At 44.1% G+C, this 12,034-nt stretch overlaps 2 protein-coding genes across 3 annotated transcripts in view; one reads left to right on the top strand and one right to left on the bottom strand.

Moving 5' to 3' along the window:
• Positions 1 to 4,312, top strand: part of CLTB (clathrin light chain B) — a 40,876-nt gene extending 36,564 nt beyond the window's left edge. Inside the window, exon 5 of the mRNA XM_072631083.1 lies at positions 3,840 to 4,312. Coding sequence (XP_072487184.1) covers positions 3,840 to 4,011 — 172 coding nt within the window. The 3' untranslated portion in view covers positions 4,012 to 4,312. The remainder of the gene's footprint in view (positions 1 to 3,839) is intronic.
• A 6,008-nt stretch (positions 4,313 to 10,320) lies between these two features.
• Positions 10,321 to 11,951, bottom strand: HIGD2A (HIG1 hypoxia inducible domain family member 2A). Of its 2 annotated transcripts, XM_072631087.1 has the most exons (3): positions 11,800 to 11,951; positions 11,565 to 11,767; positions 10,321 to 10,683 (listed from the first exon to the last, which is right to left on the bottom strand). In XM_072631087.1, exons 1-3 carry the CDS (start codon positions 11,934 to 11,936, stop codon positions 10,511 to 10,513), a joined length of 513 nt encoding a protein of 170 aa, XP_072487188.1. In that variant the 5' UTR covers positions 11,937 to 11,951; the 3' UTR covers positions 10,321 to 10,510. The 2 variants fall into 2 exon arrangements, with proteins under 2 accessions (XP_072487188.1, XP_072487187.1); XM_072631086.1 differs by having other exon boundaries at positions 11,565 to 11,811.
• Positions 11,952 to 12,034: the final 83 nt, after the last annotated feature.

Raw genomic sequence — 12,034 nt, 5'->3', positions numbered from 1 at the left:
GAAACTGCTGGAGCAGGAAACTCCCTTTAAAAATTTGTTGCTACTCAGGAGTTCGCCTATAGATTAGCTTTATAGTGTCTGAGGCTCTCTCATCTGTGAAATGAATGGACTGGAATAGCTGACCTCTAAGGTTCCTTACAATTATAAAATGATAGTATTGTGATGTATGTGCTTCTGTGTGCGCAAACCTTTCCTAGAAACCAACCGTCCTTCAGATGGCTATGCCCCATTTGGGTTTTTCTTGTCAATATACTAGAGTATATTTGCCATTTCCTTCTCCAGGTCATTTTACAGATGAGGAAACTGAGGTAAACAGGGGTAAGTGACTTGCCTGGAGTCACACAGCTAGTAAATATCATATCTGAACTCAGGTGTTCCTGGCTCCAGGCCTGGAACTCTATCCACTGCACCATGTAGCTACCCAAACAATTCAGGATGGCATCTTTTGTGCAACACAAAGTCTTAGCTGCCTAGATGACTGAGAGGTTAAGTAACCTGCCCAGGCTCACAGTCAGCATCAATCAAGAAGTGGGAGTTGAACCCAGGTCTTCCTAGCTCTGGGGTCGGTGCTTTGTCCACCATACCACATTGCCTCTGTAACAATGATGCCACTGATGGTAATGATGACAAATATTGATAACAGGTTTCTTTTTCATGGTACTTTAAGGTTTACAAAGTCCTTTCAGCTTTCCTCTAATGGCCCTATGAGGCAGGTTGAAGTTCCATGACCCTAGGGGACCCTAGAATGGCTGTTTGGCACAGCAAAATAACCGTGAGAGTCAAAGTGCAGCCCCATGGGAAACTCTGCATGATAACTCTTCCTTGGGTCTAGAGGAGGAGAAAGTAAACTTGAGAGAGACTGACCTAGCTATGGGTGGCTCTGGGATAGAGCACCACAGGGCTCTTCTTAACTCTGTTCTGTTCAATATTTTTATCAATGACCTGGACAAAGGTATGGATAAAATGCTTAACAAATCTGCTAATGGCATAAAACTTGAAAGGATAGCTAATAATCAATAATCAGTCAATAAACATTTATTAAATGCCTCTGTATGCTATCAGGCAGGCACTGTGCTAAGTGCTGGGACAGAAAGAAAGCAAAAAACAGTCCCTGTTCTCAAGGAGCTGATGGTCTAATGGAGGAGACACCAGGAAAACAGTTATGTACAGAAAAACGATATGCATGATACCTAGGAAATAATTGACACAGGGAAGTCACTAGCATGAAGGAGGATTAGGGAAGGTTTCTTGTAGAAGGTAAGATTCTAGGTGAGATTTGAAGGATGCCAGGGAGACCAGAAGGTGGAGATGAGGAGGGGGAATATTCCAGACATGGGAGCTAGCCAGTGAAAATGCCTTGAGGGAGAGTTTCTTATTCAAGAAACAGCAAGGAGGCCAGAGTCATTCACTGAACAACAGTACATGTGTAGGGGTGTGAAAAGATTGGTCAGGTGAGAGGGGCACATTATAAAAGACTTTAAAAGCAAAGCAGGGAGTTTTATAAGGACCTGTTGGAGCTTGTTGAATTAGTGGAGTGGAGAGGGGTGGTGGGTCACACCTGGGCTTTTGGAAGATCTTCAACTTGGCTGAGTGGAGGATGGATTGGAGCAGGCTAGCAAGCTATTCCAGTGGTCCCTGTGTGAGGTGATGAGGGGCTGCACCAAGGTTCATGGCAGTATCAGAAGAGGAGGAGTATGGGAGAAATATTCTGAAGGTAAAATCAATAGATCTTGTCAACAACTTAGATATGGGAATGGCAGAGTGTAAGGAGTGTAAGATAACATCCAGGTTTCTAGCCTGGGTGACTGGAAGGATGCTGGTACCTTCAACACTAATAGGAAAGTTAGGAAGATGGGAAGGTTTGAGGAGGGGTATATAATGAATTCCATTTTGGACATATTGAGTTTAAGATGTCTATAGGACATTCAGTTCAAGATGTATGATAGGCTGGAGATGTGAGACTGGAGATCATCAGAGAGGTTAGGACCACATAATTAGATTTGGGAATCAAGGAACATAGATAGTGTCCAGAATGAGAGAGATATGCTAGCCTCACTGTCTGCTTCAGTAAGATCGTATCTGGAGTATTATATCCAGTTCTAAGTACTTCATTTTAGAGAGAATGTTGATAAGCTGGAGCACATTGGTTGGGAAGGGTAGATCACTAGGATGATGAGAAGATTGGAGAACAAGATATTTAAGAATTGGTTGAAGGAATTGGAGATATTTGGCCTGGAGAAGAGGAGATCATTATCTCTGCCTTCAAAAACTTGGAAGGCTGTTATATAGCTGTTATGTGGATACTTGTTCTACTTGGTCTTGGGCTAGAACTAAGGGCAATGGGTAGAAGCTGTAGGGAAGATGTTGGCTGGCTGTGAGGAAAAAAATCCTCTGAGAAGTAGAGCTAAAAGTGGAATGAACTGCCTGATGCTGCCCATCCCTGATGGTCTTCAAGAATAGGATAGATGACTACTGAAAAGGTGTGATAAAGAGGAGGCTCTTTTTCAGGTACACATTCAATTCAATGCCTTCTGAGGCCCCTTTTAGTCCTGAAATCCAGGATTTTACAAAATGAATAATAAGGGATTTGGGACCAGGAAGCCTTCTCTCAGATGAAGAAAGTAGAGCACCATCAGATGAGAAGAATGTGATAAACAAAATGAAATAGATAATAGATTTCAGCTAAGTAAAGAAAAATGTTTTTTGGGGTTTAGGGAAAATTTCCTGACAAGGAAAGCCAATCTTTGAATTTGTCTTCCTTTTAGGAGAGATAGATCCAATCTTTGCTGATGGGATAAATGGTCATGCTTTCCAGAACCATGCTCACTTCGTCTCCTGGATCATGAACATCTTTTGTCTTATAGAGTGCTTTATAATTTTCAAAGGATGTTCACAACCTTTAGGTCCTAGCCAACAGTCCTGTGAGGGGGATAAGACAAGGAAAATTTTCATCATTTTACAAATGGGCAAAGTGTGGCATATAGAAGTGATTTGCCCAGGCTCACACAGCTGGTCAGGACTATAATCCAAATCTTTCCAATTCCCAGGCCTGACCTGGAAGGGTCACAGGATCACACACACACATACACACACATGCACACACACACACACACACACACACACATACACACACAGCCTGAATCTAATATAAAGGGCAGTCTGTCAACAATGGAACAGAAAGCACAGTGGACATAGTAGTAGGCAAGGGACTCTAGACAGGGAAATTAGAGTGACAGAGTTGACTTGGGTAGGTATTAGGGTATTAGGGACCTAGGAGGGGTAGTCATGGGAAAGACCTTTGGCCTAGATAGACTGTAATTAGTAGGGATTCTTTATAGCAGGAAGGAGCCCAAATCCCAAAATGGTAATGACCATATAGGGCATCTAATCTAGCCCTCACCAGAATCCTGTTTCCATTGCCTTTACTATTGTCCTGATAAATTGTCATCTAGCCTAGCTTGATGGCCTCCAGTAATGAAGGATCTGCTCCTTCCTGAAACAGTGCATTTCTGCTTTGCAAGTTTTAGGCTAGAAATATCAGGTGAAAGAGAAACCAAGTTTGCTTATCTGGGAATAGGGCCAGATACCAATGTAAGGACACACAACAACATGGAGCCAGGGGCCTCTTCCATTTACTAGCTATGTGACCATGGACAAATCCTTTCCTTTTTATGGACCCCAGTTTCCTTGTATGTGAAATGAAACGAGTTGGAATAGACAGTCTATAAGGTCCTTTCCAGTTCTAACGTTTGTTGATTTTGTGTTCCTATGGCTGTCAGCTAAGATGCTTTTACATGCTCTGGGGCAGGTAGTAATACCTGTGTCTTTCCTTCCTGCAGAGCATCAGAAGAGGCCTTCCTGAAGGAGTCTAAGGAAGATGTACCTGGCACAGAGTGGGAGAAGGTGGCCCAGCTGTGTGACTTCAACCCCAAGAGCAGCAGGCAGTGCAAGGATGTATCCCGCATGCGTTCTATGCTCATCTCCCTGAAACAAACCCCCCTGTCCCGCTAGGCACCCATCCAGGGTTACCAAAGAGCAGAGGCTGAGGAGACTGAGGCAGAGATCTAAGAAGAAAGGAGGGAAGGAGAAGCAGATTTGTCTGCTTTGGAAGCCTCTCCTCCAATAGCCACAGCACAAAATGTTTAGTCAGTTCTCCTTCATCCTTTGGGGCAAAAGGAGCCCCCTCCCTGGCCTCTCCCTTCCTTCTCAAACCCACCTCCTTAGGTGTCACATCTACCACTGGTTTGTCACATCATGACCATCGAGTCCCACAGGTCTTTTATTTTTCTTGGCTTAAAGTTTGTGATGTTAACTCTTTTTACACTTATTTATTATCATTCTTGTATCTTTGCAAGCTACAGCCTATGTCAGGCTGCCATTTGTATTAGGTTCCATCCTACTACCCATGTGACCTTTGCAAAGTCCTTTCCTTTGTCTAGACTTCAGTTTACTCATTTGTGAGACAAGGGGGTTTCACTAGATGACCTCAAGATCATTTCTTGCTCTCCATCATATAGTCTTGCCCAGCTCCATGACCTTCAAGGATAGTAGAATCCAAGAGCACATGCCAGTTAAAATCAATGGGACCCCCAAAATAGAGCCTTCTCCAGACCTTGCTGGTATCCCCAGACATCTACTGTAGTGTCTCCAGTTTTCCTGCGAGTATCTCAATGGTCAGAGGCCATTCTAATGGGAAATGATGGATCATGTCTGAAGTTAACTCTTTCAGACCCACCCTGTGAAAATGAAGAAATAATCATTTATGGTGGGGTGAGGAAGCAATCAACCAACAAGCATTTATTGATTTCCTACTATGTGCTAGATACTGGGGATACAAATGCAAAATGAGATAGTCCTTGCTGTCAAAGAGCATTAAGACATGCTCACAGATGAACAAATACAGGATATATACAAAATAAATGCAAAATTACTTCAAGATTGGGGAGGAAGTGAAGCAGAAGAAATGGAAATGGGGAGAATTCAAGGGAAAGGAGTAGAAGAGGCAAGAATAGGATGCTCTATTGGTAGTTTCCTCTGGAGCTTAGCTGGGTGGTCCTAATCCTATAAAGATTTTTGAGCAATTACAAGTCCTAACAACCTGACTTAGAACTGTCTCCCCCAGGCCTCCCAGAAAAGTCATGATTTAGGAGAAAGATTAAAATTTCTTTAGATAGGAAGAAGTAGCTATAATGATCAATGCTGAATATTCACTAGAAATCAATTTATATATACCACTGACCCCATTCCCCATTACATTGTCCATCCCTTAAGCCCTTTTCTTCATAAGCGGCCAGGAAAAGCATCCTTTTTTTTTTTCTCTGACAGCCTAGACCATATTTCAGTCAAGGTGTCTATTGTGGACTTGATATTTTCTTCTAATTTACCAGCTAAGACGATTTCTATTGGCCAGTCCCCAGCTGGGTGACAATACCAGTTTCCTCAAAAACTGGCATCCTTGCATTTTCCCTGGCTGGCCATAATCCCAGCCTTCTTGGTAAGAGCCCAGAGAGTCTCCAGCCTGAGTAGAACCTCAGCCTCTACCTTGGTCATAGCCGCACCCCTCTCCTTGGTTAACCGATCAATCAACAAACATTCATCATCTGCCTATGTGAACCAGTCACTGTGGTAGGTGCTGGAGACACATAGACAAAAGACAGCTCATGCCCTCAAAGATCTTATAGCCTATCAGGACAACAGCATGTTCACACACACACACACACACACACACACACACACATACTGGATGTACACAAAATTAATACAAAGTGATTATGGAGCATTAACAACTGGGAGAACCAGGAAGCTCCTTGGCAGAGGAGACACCTGAGCTGAGTGTCAGATGTGCTGAGAGGAGGAAGTGAAGAGGGAGAGAATCTTTCTGGGGTGTATAGTCTGTGCAAAGGCTCAAGGATAAGAAATAGAAGGTCTTGTACCAGTAGCCCAGTTTGACTGGAATAGAGATTATTTGAGGAGAGATAATGTGTAATCAACCTCAACTCATTTCATCACACGTTTTAAAAAACACCCACTGTGTGCAACTCTGTGGTTCAAGCTGGGAGAGATCTGAAGGATGTGTGGAGTTGACAGTTTAGAAGGCACACAGAACACATATGTAGACAGCAAGAATCCATGACATCTAGTAGATGAGGGTGAACATGCAGGTCATTAACCAGGGGCACAGGGACAGCTTCCTGTAGGGGCCAGCATAAAACTTAGTTCTTTTACAAAATCAAATTTTCTAGATCAAAATCAAGCTTTCTCAGCTAAGCAGATGAAAGGTACGCTTACAGGTGGAGAGAGCCACAGTGCTCAACACATCTCTCATTCATACTTCCTCAGACACAGAGGTAGACGTCATTTCCTTTTTTCTGAACTTTAAGATTTTTCTTTGACCATCTAAAATCTTGATTTCCAGACTTTGGGGATCAATGCCAGGCAGATCACCCTCAGATATGAATTGATACGTGACTGAGCTTTGAAGTTTGGACTGCATTTGAAGAGTCATCTTTGGAGGTGGCCCTTTCCCTTCAAGACTGACCTTTAGTGTTTTGGTAATTTTCTAGTGCTCAGAAGTTTCTCTCATCCAGTGATATCTGGCCACATCCTTGCTAGATGAAGTGTCATCTCCACCATGATGAACTTCTTAGGGAATTGGTACCAAATGGCCATTGGCAACTGTCCGAAAATCCTGAAAGAAACTCATTGACACCCTAGCTTCCATCCTTGCCTGCCTTCTACTACCCTGATATAAATAAGCAATATCTTGTGCAGCTACTGGATCAGAATGGGAGGAAACACATCACAGAGAAGGGAAATTTCAATGAGTTCTATCATTGCCTGGCTTTTGTCTCTGTGAGCCTATTTAGAATCTATTAAAAATAAACTAGAGCCACAGAAAGAAAAAAAAAGTATTTCCCTAGATACAACAAGGTTAATCAATCAATCAACATTAAGGGCCAGGCATTTTATTAAGTACAATTATGTGCCAGGCATTGTGCTAACAGCTGGGGATACAAAAAGAGGCAAAAGGTAGAGCCTGCCCCCAAGGAACTTACAGTCTAACAAGGGAGACAACATGTAAACACATATATGCAACTAGGTATATACTGGATAAGTGTGTGTGTGTTTGTCCTTCGTTGCCGAAGAAGACCATGCCATCAGAAAAATGATGACATGACTTGCACTTAACTTTGTTTTGAGTGAGGGAGGGCTGTGCAGGTCACCAGCCTCACTTCTCCTTCAGAGCCATCTGAATCCAGTGACCAGATATTCATCAGGATCACTGAAGATGACCCAGGATGAGGCAATTGGGGTTAAGTGACTTGCCCAAGGTCACACAGCTAGTGAGTATCAAGTGTCTGAGGTGAGATTTGAACTCAGGTCCTCCTGACTTCTGCACTGGTGCACCACCCTATATACTGGATAAAAAGAAAATTAACAGAGGGAAGTCACTAAAAATAAGAGGGGTTGGAAAAGACTTCCAGGAAAAGATGAGATTTTTGTGGGACTTAAAGCCAGAAAAGTATGCAGAACTTGGAAGGGACAGTATTCTAGGAAGGGGGGCAATAAGAGAAGCATTAACCACTGGGAGAGCCAAGAAGATCCTTGGAAGAGGAGCCTGAGCTGAATCCTAAAGAGTGCCAGAGGTGCCGAGAGGAGAAAGTGAAGAGGAAGAGAATCCTCCTGGGGTATAGTCTGTGCAAAGGCACAGGTGTGGGAAATAGATGGTCTTGTACTAGTAGGCCAGTGTCTTACTCTGGTTCAGCCAGGTGTTCTGTTTGTCCAGACTGGGTACTTGGCTATGGCTGTCCCTCCACCCAACTCTGATCTCCCTGGTGCTCAGCCTACAGATAGATGTGAAGACTAAATGGCCAGGTATTGCGAAGGCTTAAAGGTGAGGACTTGAGCCAAACTAAGGTTAGAGGTCAGGTGATAATCATGCATATTTATAGAACACTGATTTATTCCTTCAACATTTATTGAGTACATACCACATGCAGAATCTTATACACAGGGTTAGTATTATAGTTTGGGTAACTCATGGTCTGGCACCTTGCCGACTCTAATAAGAGGAAAAGACAGAACAGACAGTTATAATACAGCCTTACATGACAAGTGCAGTCCGAAAGGTAACAAGTGCTACATAAAGTCCCCAGGAAGTTACCCCCCTGATAAGACTCAGAAGATTTCAGGTGGTATTGATTTGTGCTTTATAATTACAAAGCACTCTACATAATCTCATTTGATTTTCATGACAATCTGATGAGGCAGGCAGTACAAGTGTTATTGCTTTCATTTTATAGATGAGCAAACTGAGGCCCAGAAAAGGGAAGTGAATGCTTAAGGTCACATAGTTCTGAAGTAGCAGAGCTGCAGCTTGAGAACCCAGGTCTTGAGAAAAGTGCTTTATAAGCTGCAAGATCATATGTAAGTGTGAGTTAGGGTTATTACTCTGATTCCAAGTCTAATGTTCTTTGTATCTCACCATGCTTTCTTTCATGCTTTCTGCTGATTCCTGGGGTGGGGTTGGGGTAACAGAAACAACTAAGGAAAGCAGATTTCAAACCCACCTTTATTATTTCATTCTTTAAACATAGTGATATTCCACTCTACAATCCTCTCTAAAATCTTTTTTGTGAGATCAAAGTGCTTGTAAAATGTTTTCGACTTACAGCTCTGCCTATCTCATTTCTGCTTTGCAGTTCCTTCACCTATCTGTAGGCAAGTTAACATACTGCTTAAAAGCACTTAAAGGTTTACAAAGTACCTTTCTCACACTCCTGTGAGAGAGGTAATACAAGCATTATGCCATTTTTCATTAGAAACAAAAGCTCAGAAAGGTCAAGTGACTTGTCTTTGGTTGCATAGCTACCACCAGTGTCAGGATTCAAACTTGGGTCCCTGACTCCAAGTTCAAAGTTCTTTTCTCTATACTGTGCAATTTCAGAGAAATCACAGGATTTGAGAATGAAGAGGAACCTTAGATGTCACTTTGTTCAACTTCCCATCTACTGCCAGAATCCCTCTACAAATATTTATGAAGCTCTCCTATTTTCCCTTTTGAACAGTAATAGCAGCTGTCAAGAGTTCTGTGGTAAACTCATCCAGGGCCCAGCTTCCATCCTTGCCTACCTTCTACTACCTTGATATAAATATTATCTTGTGCAGCTTTTAACTGGTTATGAATTATATTTAAAAGAAGGAAAGAGAAACAAGCTAGTTTCAAGGGGGAAAACCTCCTCCTCCTCTTCAGGTTTTCACTGATATAGACTGAATCATCTTCATTTCTTAGCACTTCATGAGTTACTCTGGCTAAAAAAAAAAAAAAATCAGCTGGTGGCCAGCCTTTATGGATCAAGCCTCTGTGGACCAACCTAGGTCAGTCCTGACAGGTATCACTAAAAATCTTCTCTGCCTTGAACCTGAAAATAACCTGGTGAGGGAAGTGGGGCAAGAATCCATATTTATTTCACAGATCAGGAAATGGGTGCTCAGAAAGGTTAATTGGTTTCCCTTATGTCAGAAAGTTAGTTAGTGGTAAACTCAGGACCAGAATCCAGGTTTGCTGACTTTGAGTCCAATTCACTTACTTGAAAGACCTCAGAGAACGTTGACATTAAGCTAGTTCCTGAGAAGAGTATCAGTTTTTGAGGTGGATACTCTGGATGAAATTCCTTCTCTGGAGCAGATCTGGTAGGTTTATAGATTTAAAGCTCAAAAGGACCTGAGGGGTCATCTAGTTTAGCACTTTACAGATGAGAAAAACCGAGACCCAGAGGATTTTAGATGACTTATGTCAGGCAACAAGGATACTGAGCAGAGCTGGGTTTCAAATCTAAATCCTCGTGCTCCAAATCCACTGCTCCATCCACTTATCTCCTTCACAAAACAATGGGACAGAACTAAATGTGTTTCTTAGGTTTTGATCCAGCTCTGACATACTGTTTTTCTATTAACACAACCAGATCATAAGTAATTCAGAGAACTGAGGTTAAGGTTAAATTCATAGAGCTCTGTCAATCAGTCTGTGCACAGGGTGCTGAAAACAAAGGTCTAACTTGGAGGAAGAGCTCGAGACTGCCATTCTGACACTTATCCTTCAGCTTCTCTGTGACTTGGTTTTCTCATCTGTAAAATGGAGATATCTGTACTATCTACTTTGCAGGGTAGTTGTGAGAAAAGTGTACTATAAACATTCATGGAATGTGAGGAATTATATTTATTACTTATCTATTAAATACTGCATGGATAACACAATGAGGCCTCTTGGAACGAACAGAAAAAGGGCTGGCAAAACAAAATTGAAGACAAGTTCTGTTCTCAAATCCAAGCTCATTTCATTCTTTAATGAAAAAATTCATTACATTATCAACAGTTCTGCCTGAGGGAAACCCAGGACTCATTCAGTACCATTAGATATGGCTTCAGCATGGGGTCAATCCATCTCTGGAAAGCTGCTTGGGTCCCCTGCAAATGGTCACTGACTCTTTCAAGTAATGGGCCGTTAGTCTCAGTGAGGCCTGGGTGATTTCATGGCTGAGACCACCAAGCCCCCGAGAATGGCCATCACTGTGAAGCCCTGAGCCAAGATCCTGGTCCGCATCATCATCTGGGATCTCTGGCTGTTGCCTCGGTGAAAGCAGTAGAGTCCATAAGACAAGGCTCCAGCTGTGGCCAGACAACCTGCAGGGGAACAAGCCAGGTGGAAAGAGGAAGTTTAACATTAATCCAAACAGTCAGCCAGCATGCATTTATGAAATACCTTCCATATCAGGTGCAGTGACACAAAGACAACAATGACAAAATTTTTGCCCGCAAAGAGTTTAAATTCTGTATAAACACCATTTTTAAGAGACCTAAAGAGCTTTGTCTCTTTTCTGTGCTCAGTTCTGAATCTGAGAGGAGTTCATGGTCCCAAGAAGCTTACACTCTGTTGAGGAGGGGGCAAGGGAGAGGGAGTAATTATATACAAGGAACTATAACACACACAAAACAATAAAATGCAAGACAAATCATTGTGAAGTACGGGATAGGCTATTTACGGAAGGTAAAGAAATAAAAATCCCTAATTCCTCTCTCCTTCCCCCAGCTTTCTTTCCTAGGCTCCTTCCCTAGTTGAAGGCATTCTCTTCCTGGAATGCCCTTTCCTGTGCCCTTAAACTGACAGCCCCCAACACCGGGCGCAGACCCCTCCCCGGCTAGGGCCAAAGGCAGACCTGAGGCTGGTCTCGGGGTCTACCCAGGGCAGCCCAACCATCATTTACCGGGTGCCTCTGGCATTCCAGAACTGGAGCCCGGCGCCGGAGACGCAAGAGACAAAAAGCCACAACAGTCCTTGCCCGCAGGGGCGTGGGGGTGCGGAAGGAGCGCGGCACTCCGCTGCGGGGGGCGAGGGGGCACCCCACACACCAAGTTAGTGAATTCGAGGTGGGGGGGATGGCGCCGGGGTGACCTTGGGGGGCCCTCCCCCACCCCAGCATGCGCTGCCGCTCCGCTTTCTGCCCCTCGTCTTGGCCCCCCCTTGGGCCTGGTTCCCCAGTCCTGCCCCCCTTGTACCCCCTCACCTATGGGCACCACCGGGTTCTCGCGGATCTTGCGCTGAAATTTGTCCTTGACGCTCTCTTCCCGCAAACGGTGCGGAGTGGGGGTGAAGCCCTCAATGACTGGGGGCGTGGCGGGGTCGAAGGCCACCTCCTGAGACACTGACCCAGGAGACATTTCAGAGGGCACAGACCTAAGGCGCCCGCGAATTCCTTTCCACTCAGTACTTCTTTTACCCTCCCTTTCCTCTTCCGCTGCTGAAGGCTTGTGGTCAAATCACCGCTGCGGACAGAGAGGAACCTGCGCCCTCCTCGGCACATGCGCAGTGGGAGATTACGGGAAGGGTCCCACCGGCCGGGAGGACTACTTTTCCCAAGAGGCGTGCGCCAGAACATGCGTAGAGAAGGCGGCGGCGTCTACGCCTGCGCCGGGGACTGCGGAAGAAGAAGCGAACGGCTTGCACGCGGCCTAGCTGCGTTTTCTGTTGGACGCC

This window comes from Notamacropus eugenii, chromosome 1 (assembly GCF_028372415.1).
Source record: "Notamacropus eugenii isolate mMacEug1 chromosome 1, mMacEug1.pri_v2, whole genome shotgun sequence".
Taxonomy (NCBI): Eukaryota; Metazoa; Chordata; class Mammalia; order Diprotodontia; family Macropodidae; genus Notamacropus; species Notamacropus eugenii.
This window is presented reverse-complemented; position numbering and strand designations above follow the sequence as displayed.